At 45.5% G+C, this 10,454-nt stretch overlaps 1 protein-coding gene across 1 annotated transcript; it reads left to right on the top strand.

The window, feature by feature from the left end:
* Window positions 1-2,252: 2,252 nt before the first annotated feature.
* Window positions 2,253-8,408, top strand: CCNA1 (cyclin A1). The gene is made up of 9 exons (XM_063394812.1): window positions 2,253-2,321; window positions 2,463-2,611; window positions 3,703-3,940; window positions 4,211-4,332; window positions 5,001-5,224; window positions 5,850-6,054; window positions 6,907-7,020; window positions 7,680-7,813; window positions 8,140-8,408. The coding sequence occupies exons 2-9, from the start codon at window positions 2,480-2,482 to the stop codon at window positions 8,189-8,191; spliced, it is 1,221 nt and encodes a 406-aa protein (XP_063250882.1). The 5' UTR covers window positions 2,253-2,321; window positions 2,463-2,479; the 3' UTR covers window positions 8,192-8,408.
* Window positions 8,409-10,454: the final 2,046 nt, after the last annotated feature.

A 10,454-nucleotide genomic window follows, 5' to 3' on the forward strand; every position in this document is an offset into this window, starting at 1 on the left:
AAGAGACAGAGTGTTTTAACACTATCTTTTCCAGAGGAATCCTTGCCAAGTCAGGAATTGCTCTGACTTCTCTGTCTTCCTAGAAATCATCAGTAAGACAGTAATTACTGCAAGAAGCTTTAAGGAAGCTAAGGAAGCCTTCAGCTTCCTCTCAAGCATACAGGGAAGCTCAGAAGTAAATGACTAATGGCCCAAAGCTTTATTTGATTTGCTGCTACAATTAAGTAGTGGCTGGCAAAGCTCACTGGCCTCCCTCAGGTACTAATCCATACTGGGCTGTTTCAAAGAGTTCCTGAGAAACTGGAGCCTAGATAACCTCATTAAAAGCATTTGAGAGGTGTTTCAGTTACATTAATGCAAGATATGACTAGTGAGGATAGCCATATGCTGCTCATACATAAAAATATTAATAAATCATCTGTTGGATAGCTGAGGTTCCTAACTTACATCTTAATGGAATAAAGATATGATGGGTACTTGGGTATAAAGAAAGTTCACTGGCTGAAGATGAATTTGGTAATCCCATCAAAACAAAAAGGTAAGTAGTGTCTAAAATTCCACTTAGGCTAATATTTGATTTCAAAGGCTGGCAACTACACTATTTTTTTTTCAGAAATTAAAACTTGGCATGAAACTATTTACTGCCACCAAGTGAAATGTTCCTTGTGCAAACCTGGGGGTTAGAAATTAAAAAAAGAACAGGCACATAATCCTCTGTTCCCTGACTTGCCTTTGCCCACACCTGTAGCTGTGACTGATCCACTAGAGTAACTACCTGCTTATAACCCTGTTGCTGCAAGGACATGGAGCCCCTCCCATCCAAAAGAAAAAAATAGTGTTTCATGACTAATGGATAAAACACAGGTAACATTTTTCACCTTCAGATATACCACTTGCCCCTTATGGTAAATTCCTTTTTAGGGGTTCAGAGGGAGTCGGTTAAAAAATAAATGTAAGGAAAATGTGAAGAAAAAACCCACCACTTTAATGTAGATTGGATCATAAAAACTGCAAAAGCCAATTCTGGCATAAGACCCTTCTTGATATATCCAAATTTTGGATCATAGCTTCTGCATTTCAGTCCCTGGAGAGCACCTCAAGAACGGCAAAGGCACAGACAGTTTTGACAAAATTCTCTTTAATTTGGTCTTACGAAGCTGATATTCTAACATTTCCCATGCTGTCTCTTCTAGGGCACCGCAGCTCTGGTATCTAACCTACATCTCATGCTGAGGTTTTGGCTGCTGTAGTTCTTGCTCTTCTGTCTTCACTGGACTGTCAGAGGGCTCATGCACCACTCAGGCTGTACTCCTGTTTGTTGCTGCTCGGACAGCCATGACCCTGGTGAATCATGCTCAGGCTGAGGTTCACTGGAACCTCCTGATTCTTCTTCACGGAGCTGCTACCTACCTGGCTGTTCCCCATCCCACATTTCTGCATCCACTGGCTCTGACCTCGCACTTGTGCTTCAGGAGCATCCTGATTTTCCCAAACTCTTCTCCAGTTTGCCAAAATCATTTCAGAAATCTCACTGTACTCCCCAGCACGGCCTCAGCCTTCCCAAAAACTGAGCACGCATGCTGCCTGTATCACTATCCACAGCAGTAGTGACACACCTTGGTGGTTTGACTGAATGAGCCGCTGTGTTTCCCGACTTGGCAGCCGAGAACTGTTTAGCCGTGCAACAGCACGGCCAGGTCGGCACCTAGCAGTCCCTTGGCTTGGACTTATCACGGGAGCCAAACCCACCCTTAAACGAACTCAAAGCTCCTTTTTCTCGCTTGTCCTTTATCAAAGAGAGACGACCGAGCCCAGCTGTTCCCACACAGCCGCTGCTGTCGCTCGCACATCCCTTCCTTGCGCTACGCGAGTTCGGAGCGCAGCCAGTGCGCGGCCGCGGCGGCTCCCGGGCCGGGCAGCCCCAGCAGCTCCGGCAGCCCCAGCAGCTCCGGCAGCTCCGGGAGATCCGGCAGCCCCGCAGCCCTCGCAGGCCCCGCAGCCCTCGCAGCCCCGATAGCCCGGCAGCCCCGCAGCTCTCGCAGGCCCCGCAGCCCTCGCAGCCCCGGCAGCGGGGGCCCCGCGGGCGCTGCGCGGGCCGGGCCGGGCCCCGCCGGGGTCACCATGGCGACCCGCGGCCGGCGGGGCCGGCGACGCTGGCGGGGCGGCGCGCCGGGCGTTGATCCGCCGGGCTCCCAACCGGCCGCGGCCAACAGCCACCGCCTCCAGCGGCCGCGCCTACATAGGGGCGGCGGGCGGCGCTGCGCGGCGCGGGGCGGCCGGACCCGTCCGTGGGCTGGCGGCGAGCGGAGCCGGGCAGCGCGGTGGGACACCCGTCACCCTGCGGGGCGGGCGGGAGCGGTTGTCCGGGGCGCATTTGTGGTCTCTTGGAGGATTTTGTATTTCTTTTTCCCTCCCGCTACGACGTCGTTTTATTTCTGTGGGTTTTCTCTCTCCTCTGAAAGGTACCGACGTCGGGGCGATGCGTCGCACTGGAGAGAAGAGCCGTGCGGGGCGGCGGGAGTCGTGCCCCGCTGCCCTCCGCAGCAGCGGCGGCCGGGCCGTGCTGGGGGTGCTGACGGAGAACGGGCAGCAGCAGCGGCCCGGCGGCCAGGTGAGCCCCGCTGCCGCGGCCCTGCCCGCAGAGCCGGGCTGCGCTGCCCGCCCGGGGCCGGAGCCGCCGGCAGCAGCGGTGCGCGCACCTGCCGCGAGGCTGCCGGCACAGGCCTGGCGTGGCGGGGTGAGAGGGCGGCTCGGGCTCCGGCTCTGAAGCGGGAGTTTCCCGAGAAACCCTGCTAGTAACCGCTCAGTCCTAACCTGCAGGTGTGTCCCCGTGGAAGTACTCTGCGTAAATAACTCATCCTGGAAGGAAAGGATACTACTCGACCGGTTACCCTCCGCATGCAGGGAGTGGTTTAAGGAAGGGCTGTCCACTGACCAAAGCTCTCACTGCTATATGGCTAGGCGTGCTCAGTTCAGGGTGCCAGAGCCTTCAAGAAGTTCAAGTTAATTACATGTCGTTTTTCTGCCTTTCTGTCCCTTGAGCCCTTCTGGTCAAGGGGTAGGGATAAAAAAGCAGCTGATATGTGTACACAAACCCTTCTTGGTTTTGGCAGCATAAAGCCCCTAACTTCAGCTCATGGTTTACTGGCAGTAGATTATAGTAGAGTATAGTAAATTCAGGGCTTACTTGTGTGAAGGATTGTAGCCTGGTTACTCGTAGTCCTAGGCGTTGCAATGCTTAAGCTCAAATACTCAAACTTTCTTTTTAACTCTGCTTGAAGTGCTCTCTTGCCGGTACAGTCCTTCCTAGGTCTGTGGCAGTGCATGAGCACTTTTGTTAACTTGCTGCACTTGTAACTGCTCCTGGCCAGAACTCAATGTGGGACAGACTGCAATTTGCAGCCCCATTGGAATTGAGCAGCACCCTCATTCTCCTTGAGAGGCACTGAATACGATGCTGCTTCCTGTAGTTTCCTGACTTTTACTACACTTCATTGTTTCTGTGGGGATTCTGTCACAGCAAGACAGCAACAAGTGGCATCAGCTTCAAAGGCACCAAATGTAGCTGGCGGCTTTTCACGTGAAATTTTGCTGTTGGTGTCTGTTACACAAGGAAAGCGATTTTCCTTTTGAAAATGAGTGACACTTTCTGTTTTCCTCCTGAGTTGCTCTCCCACAGTGTTACCGTGTGCTCTGCTTCAGGGTGCTGCTGTTATCAAGCGCTTCTCTGGCTTTGAAAACACCATCCCTTCATCCAGAAAAGATGAAGTGCCCAACTGCATGGTCAGTGCTGTATCAAAGCAAGGTTTTGCTATCTACGTAGATGACCCAGAAGATAAAGAAAACTACAGCTGCCAAGAAGAGCTGGAATTAGGCAACTGTGAACTGAATACTAGTGCAGTGACATCCAGTATCCATCTGCTGCTCGATCTGAGTTCAGGTAACACCTGTTACTACTCAGATGGTGTCCGTAGCACAACCACCGCGTGTAGGGTGGTTATGAGTTGTGAATTGTAAGCTAGTGAATAGCTTATGTTACAATAAATAACACTACAAGCTAACTTGGATTGTGTCTACATGAGGGGCAACACTTCTGAGCTAAAATTAGCAAGAGAAAGTCAAGAGATTAATTATACATATATACATATATATATGTATAATATATATAACAAATTATACAAATGTCTTGCTGCTTCCTACTACCTGTTAGGCTCTCCTATGGTAGTGGACACATCCTTCCAATCCCAGCCAGAGGATCACATGGAAGATGTTGTAACTCTGGCTGTGGGAGAGTATGCCGAAGACATTCATCAGTACCTCCGAGAGGCTGAAGTAAGTTACTGTCAGAAGCTTATAGGTATTTGTGGTAGGATGCAATATTGCAGAGATCCAAGGCTGCCACTGAACTACAAAGAAGAGAAAGTAAACAGTAAAAGTAATTTCTTAAGGCAGCATAAAGTAGTGATAAATCCTTTCAGGATTAATGCATCCCTGTTATTTCCTATGATGGGAGCATCTCTACTGTTCAGTATGAAGAATTCTTGCAAATGGGAGTAGAATGCTGAAAAAATGCTAAAGCAGTTTGATGTGATCTCACTGATAGCTCTCTGGCTAAAGCAGTGGTTTTTCCTACCTTCTTGTGTCAGAGCAGTGAAATGCAGTCTCCCGATAGGAAGAAGGGGGAAAATCTGATTGGTTCATTTTCAGGTCCTTCTGAATGGCTCAACTGATGGCAATGGCTGGCCGTAGTCCAGGAAGTGTTTTACTATTCTCCTGCCAACACTGTAGCTTCAATCTGTCTCTTCAGTGTAGAAATACTACTTTCTAGAGATGCCACTAGCTGAGAGTAATTACCACTAGCACAATAATTGTGGTTAGTACTTATTATCAGTGGGACAATCCTTGCTTCTTTTAGTGTAAGTATGAAGAATATTCCTCAGCTCAGCCATCCGTGGTTCTCTTCAGAGTGATCATCCTGATTCTTCAACTCTTTCCAACAGGTAAGATTTAGGCCCAAGCCCTACTACATGAAGAAGCAGCCAGATATCACAACAGGAATGCGTGCTATCCTGGTAGACTGGCTGGTAGAAGTAGGGGAAGAGTATAAACTTCGGACAGAGACTTTGTACCTGGCGGTGAACTTCCTTGACAGGTTTCTTTCCTGCATGTCTGTTCTGAGAGGGAAGTTACAGCTTGTAGGAACAGCGGCAATTCTTCTGGCTGCGTAAGTGTTTCATCTTCTGAAACCCTGGGGATCTGAAACCTATTTTTGGGATTAGTCTTGTACTGTAATTTGAAGGAAGGAAGGTTGCATTAGTAGGTAGCTTTTCCTGAGTCTCAAGATTAGCAACATGGCCTCCTTTGGTACTATTATTTAATGCTGAATGTGAAGAACCATAGTGGGGCAAGCTTTTAGCCATAAACACAGTAGCAGAAGCAGTATGATGTTATACTGCCAGTCTGTAAGGCTGTAATAGACTCAGTTGCAATCTACAGTTAGCCTTCTTTAACTGCTCTAACTAGACAGGGTAAGTAAGCAACATGGCTTAGGAATGCATGGGTGTTTGTCTTGAGTGTGCTGTGTTGCTGAGACTTCCCCACTGAAAGCTTGCTGTTAAAAGCTAACAATGTGAGTGTATGTCTACTTAGGCTGATGACTTGGAGTTGCTCCAAGATATTTGCCCAAGTTTGAAACTAAATTGTTAGCTAGCCTGGAGGAACAAGTAAAATTAGAGCTTTTCACAAGTTTTAGTAATTTCATATTCTCATCCTGATGTAGGTCCAGCACAAATATTTCTTTTACTGTAACTTCAAAGCTGACAAATGTGGCTTCTATATCCCTTTTCCAGGAAGTATGAAGAGATCTACCCACCAGATGTGGATGAATTTGTCTATATAACAGATGATACCTACACAAAGAAGCAGCTGCTGAGAATGGAACACTTGCTTCTCAAAGTGCTGGGTTTTGACCTAACAGCCCCAACCATCAACCAGTTCCTCCTTCAGTATATTCAGAGGCGTGGAATCTGTATGAGGACAGAGAACTTTGCAAGGGTATGGACTATCTGCCTTCTGGGACTGAGGGGGAAGAAGTGATTGTTAAAGGAGAACTGCTTGCATTTCATGAAGCTTTCTCTGCAATAGGCCTAAAACTGCATGTTTTACAGCGGTGGCTTGTGTGCTGAGACTTCTGGATAGATGGCTCATGAAAATCCTTGGTTGGTCTGGCTTGTCTGGTCAGGGATAATTCACTGACTAGGCAATTAGGTGGTAAAATCTGGTGTTTTTTTCAACAGTGCCTGTGTAGCAAGTCTGTCCTGGATTTGGTGCTACTGCATATGCTCCACAATGACACAGAATATACCTGCAGAGCTGCATAGGAGTTGCCTGAAGTAGGCAACCGTGCTTAGAAACAGCAAAATTACAGGAAAACATCTGACCACCTGCTTCTCTGCAAAGGATATAGGGTTGTACAATGACTCTACTCCAACAGAGCCCATATTGTGCTTCTTAGAGCTGTCCATTTATCCCTGATGTCCAAGTGGGGTATACCTATACAAACAAGAGCAGATGGGAAGAATGTGTCTGTCATTTTTATGAAACTTGACTTTTCTGAGTCTCTACCTGTAAAATCAAGTCAGAGCTGATGATGGAACCAGAACTTCAGATTAGAGTAGATGGGTTAGACTTTGGCAAAATGTGGTCTTTCTATCCCCCCTGAAACATGATAAAGGATCTTCTGTAAGATCAACAGGACTAGAATGCTAATTCTCCTCGCTAGATATGTAGTTTATGCTTTTTGTGCATCACACTGAGACCAGTGCTGAACTTTAATACTTGCTGTAGTGGACTGATTGTACCAGCTAGGTTGATTCTTTTTGAAAAACTTGGGGTTTTTTTGTTCAGTATCTTGCAGAGTTGAGTCTCCTTCAAGCTGATCCTCTTCTGAAGTACCTTCCTTCACAAATTGCTGCAGCAGCCTACTGTTTAGCAAACTATACAGTGAACAGATCTTTTTGGGTAAGAACAAAAACTGTATGTTAGTAAATAGCACAAGCATTGTGTAGTTGTTAGAACTGAGCTGAGAAGGAGGAGGAGTAGCTACAAAGTATGTTGTTCTAAAGTCTGAAATCCTAGGATGAGTAGCTGTTGTTAAGCTAATGAGACTACCTGATAAATGACTATTAAGTAAACGTGAAATATCATGCCTCTTCTCTGAAACAGAAGGGATTTTACTGTCTTGCTCACTTACATCAAGGCTGTTTCAAAGGCCTCACAAGTCTCCAAAACTACACCTCCAGATACAGTTCAGGGTCATTCCGGGAGAAAGGGGAGAACTGAATGTGTCTACTTGAGTGATTACTGCGTGGCTACTTTACCATAAGCCTTGGTAGACCTCCCAGCTGTGTGTTGGAGAAATAGCTTTAATACAGAGTAAGATTCAGAGGAGATCTGATGGATGCATGTGCTTAGAGCAGAAGGAGCTTGTCAGATCTCAGGGCACCAAGGAAGACCTAGAGTGAAACTTATGGCACAATACAGCTGAATCTTTTTTATGCTTAAAGAATCTAAAATGAGCTCTCATGTAGTGGAAAGAGTTTCTGCTTCCCTGGGAAACCCATCTTCTAGATGACTGCTGACTACAATAGAGTAACACTGTTTTTTTCTCATCTGACCAGCCAGAAACACTTGCTGCATTTACTGGATATTCATTAAGTGAGATAGCACCTTGCCTGGCTGACCTGCACAAAGCATGCCTTGATGCTCCCCATTGCCAGCTGCAAGCTATTAAGACGAAGTATAAGCACCCAAAGTAAGTTACCAGTGTTCAAGTGTCTTGGGTGGCTGTAAGCACAGGATGACTCTGGTTCTCCAGCTTGGGCTGTGGCTGCCGTACCTCTCTCATAGTTGTCAGCTTCTAGTTCTGAAACAGATGCCTCCATCAGCCCCTCGAGGGGAAAACTTTTCTGACCAGAAAAGTGATTAATCTGTAAATATGCAGATTAATCCATAAGTATGCAACTTTGTCTGCAATGTTGCAGGATGATGCTTCTCTTCTCTGATGTATTGCACAATCAGGTGATGGTTCAGCTGACAAATCTGAAGCCAATATCTGTAGTCACTGCATTTCTATTCCAGGTACCTGCAAGTGTCTCTCCTGGAGCTCCCAGCAGTTCTTCCTCTATGCTAGACACCATGGACTTGAAGATTACTGTGTCCCAGTCAACAGAGATTGACAAAGGTCTAACATTTCATAGAGCACTGCGGGTCATGTCTCTGTAACCATAGTGAACAGAATGCTTTTTAAGCTAATATTTTTTAATGAGATGCCTTTTTTAAAATAGATATTAGACTATAGCTCTTAACATAACTGACAGCACTTTTAATAAATGTCTTGTTACACTCTACTTCTATGAATCTTCTGACTCCAGTTAATACCTGCAGTAACAGTGAGTTGAATGAATTTTGGAGTGGTTTTGTTTGTTTGTGTTTGGGTTTTTTTGTTTTTTTTTTTTTTTTGGTGGTTGTTGTTTTGGTTTTGGGTGGGCTTTTTTGTTTGTTTGGTGGGATTTGTGTTTTAATAAATTGCTGTAAGCACTTATAAGCTGGGTGGAGTGGATAAAGCAGAGTTTGAACCACCACAACTTGACATCCCTGTGGGCACAGGTGATTTGCTGTAGTCCTACTAAAGTTCTTTCTTTAATGAGACAAAATCAAGCAAGAAGCTATTTTCTGCAACTTGTTTACCATATCAGACCAAGAACATCCACATGCAATTGGTCTATGAACTCTGAACATGTTTGGAGAAGATCATCAATGTTGAGGTAAGATTGGCAGGGAAGGATCTAGAAAAAGGGGCAGGGATACAAGGGATTGGCAACTGGGAAAGGAGGGGATTAGGGAAGGGGTAAATGTTTGAGGGCCAATGGGCAAAATTCTAGGGAGTGGTCAGCTGACAGGCAAAGGAATTGACACATAACAGTATGCATATCAATTAGGGTACAGAACCTAAGAATATAACAAACCAATACAAATGAAGGACAGTGCCTGTCTCAAAGAATGGAGAAGGGCAGGTTCAGGGCAGACAAATTTCATATCTAATACACAAATTAAATAAAATGCTGGCCAAGAAACACAAAATAAAACACACCCCACCACAATTCCCCCTTTTTTGTATTAAAAGGAAAAGAGTGTGGTGTCTGAACAGAATGTCTACAAAAAGGCAGAAGGAAAGACAACTTAAAGAAAACTAGCCTCTACAGCATCCAGGAACCCTATTTAGTTTTGTAAAAATTCACTTTGGGCTAATTGACACTTTGAGAAACTTTATAATGATGCCAAATTCATTTGGGGTGATTGGGTTCTTGGTTACTGTAGTTTTCACAAAGTAAAATCTTTATTAAGGTGATAACAAATCATGCTTAGAACTAAGATAGACCAGCAGAAGTGCTGGTCACACCACTTGCTCTGCAGTCACTTTCCATCAGATCTTCTTCCAAACAGCTGAATTTTTCTTTTCTGGATGACAACACCATGCACAGGAACAGCAGCATGATTTTCCTTCTACGATACACAACTTGATAACTCATTTTAAATTTATCTAGAAATCATTGTAGCAATAACAAATATATATTAAACATATATATATATAGTAAATATAATGCAATAAGGGTAACAAGATATTATAACTATAAATATGACAATAGTAAGAAATCAAAGGGGACACTAGGTAGGGTATGACTTAGGGAATGGATAGGAACTTGTGCAGTTACTATAAATGAATTATCAAACTCAAGAAACAGTGCAAGAGAAATGAACAAATTAATTTGGCAACTTAATATAGAATTAAACTTTGCAATTTCTTTTCTTTGGGGTGAAAGAATCTTACAGATTGAAAGGGCTTCCTCAGAGGTCTTGAAGGATTAAAACCATCTGGAATCTCCTTCCAAAAACTGAGTGCTAAGGATTGAACACAAACTAATCGAGGAAAGTTCTTTTCAAAAAGAGAAACAAAAACATTTGGATTAATGAGAGAACAACTAAAAGAAGTAGAAAGGGAATTAGGGATTGGGCAACTGTCACAAGTGGTTTGGGGTTTCGGTAAGGGATGTGACCTGGGTGCCGCCATCTTGGGGAGAGGCAAGATGTCGGTTTCTGGCTCTACCTCCTCCCTCGCAGGAGTGGCTCCCTTCCTCAGAGGCAGGGCCTGTAGAGCCGGAAGAAGGAGTTAGGGCAGGACTGGCGGGAAAATGGGGGACCGGAAAAGAAGGAGAAGCGCGGGAAAGAGGGCTCCAAGCAGCGTGGCCAGCGCCATCTTGGAAGGGAAAGCCTGCACACCAGAGAAAGAGAGTCAGGGGGTGTCCAGGTAGCAACCTGGTGCGGCATTGCACGAAATGCCCGCTGACTCGCCCTCTCACTTGCGGCGGCAAAGAGGACAGGCAAGGGTTTGGGGA

Source organism: Prinia subflava, chromosome 3, assembly GCF_021018805.1.
Source record: "Prinia subflava isolate CZ2003 ecotype Zambia chromosome 3, Cam_Psub_1.2, whole genome shotgun sequence".
Classification (NCBI taxonomy): Eukaryota; Metazoa; Chordata; class Aves; order Passeriformes; family Cisticolidae; genus Prinia; species Prinia subflava.

Bases quoted from the DNA above. Each gene is read 5' to 3' on its own strand.
- CCNA1 (XM_063394812.1), top strand. From the start codon at position 2,480: ATGCGTCGCACTGGAGAGAAGAGCCGTGCGGGGCGGCGGGAGTCGTGC. The intron at 2,612-3,702 runs GTGAGCCCCGCT...GCTCTGCTTCAG, and splicing joins AGCAGCGGCCCGGCGGCCAG to GGTGCTGCTGTTATCAAGCG. The intron at 7,814-8,139 runs GTAAGTTACCAG...TTTCTATTCCAG, and splicing joins ACGAAGTATAAGCACCCAAA to GTACCTGCAAGTGTCTCTCC.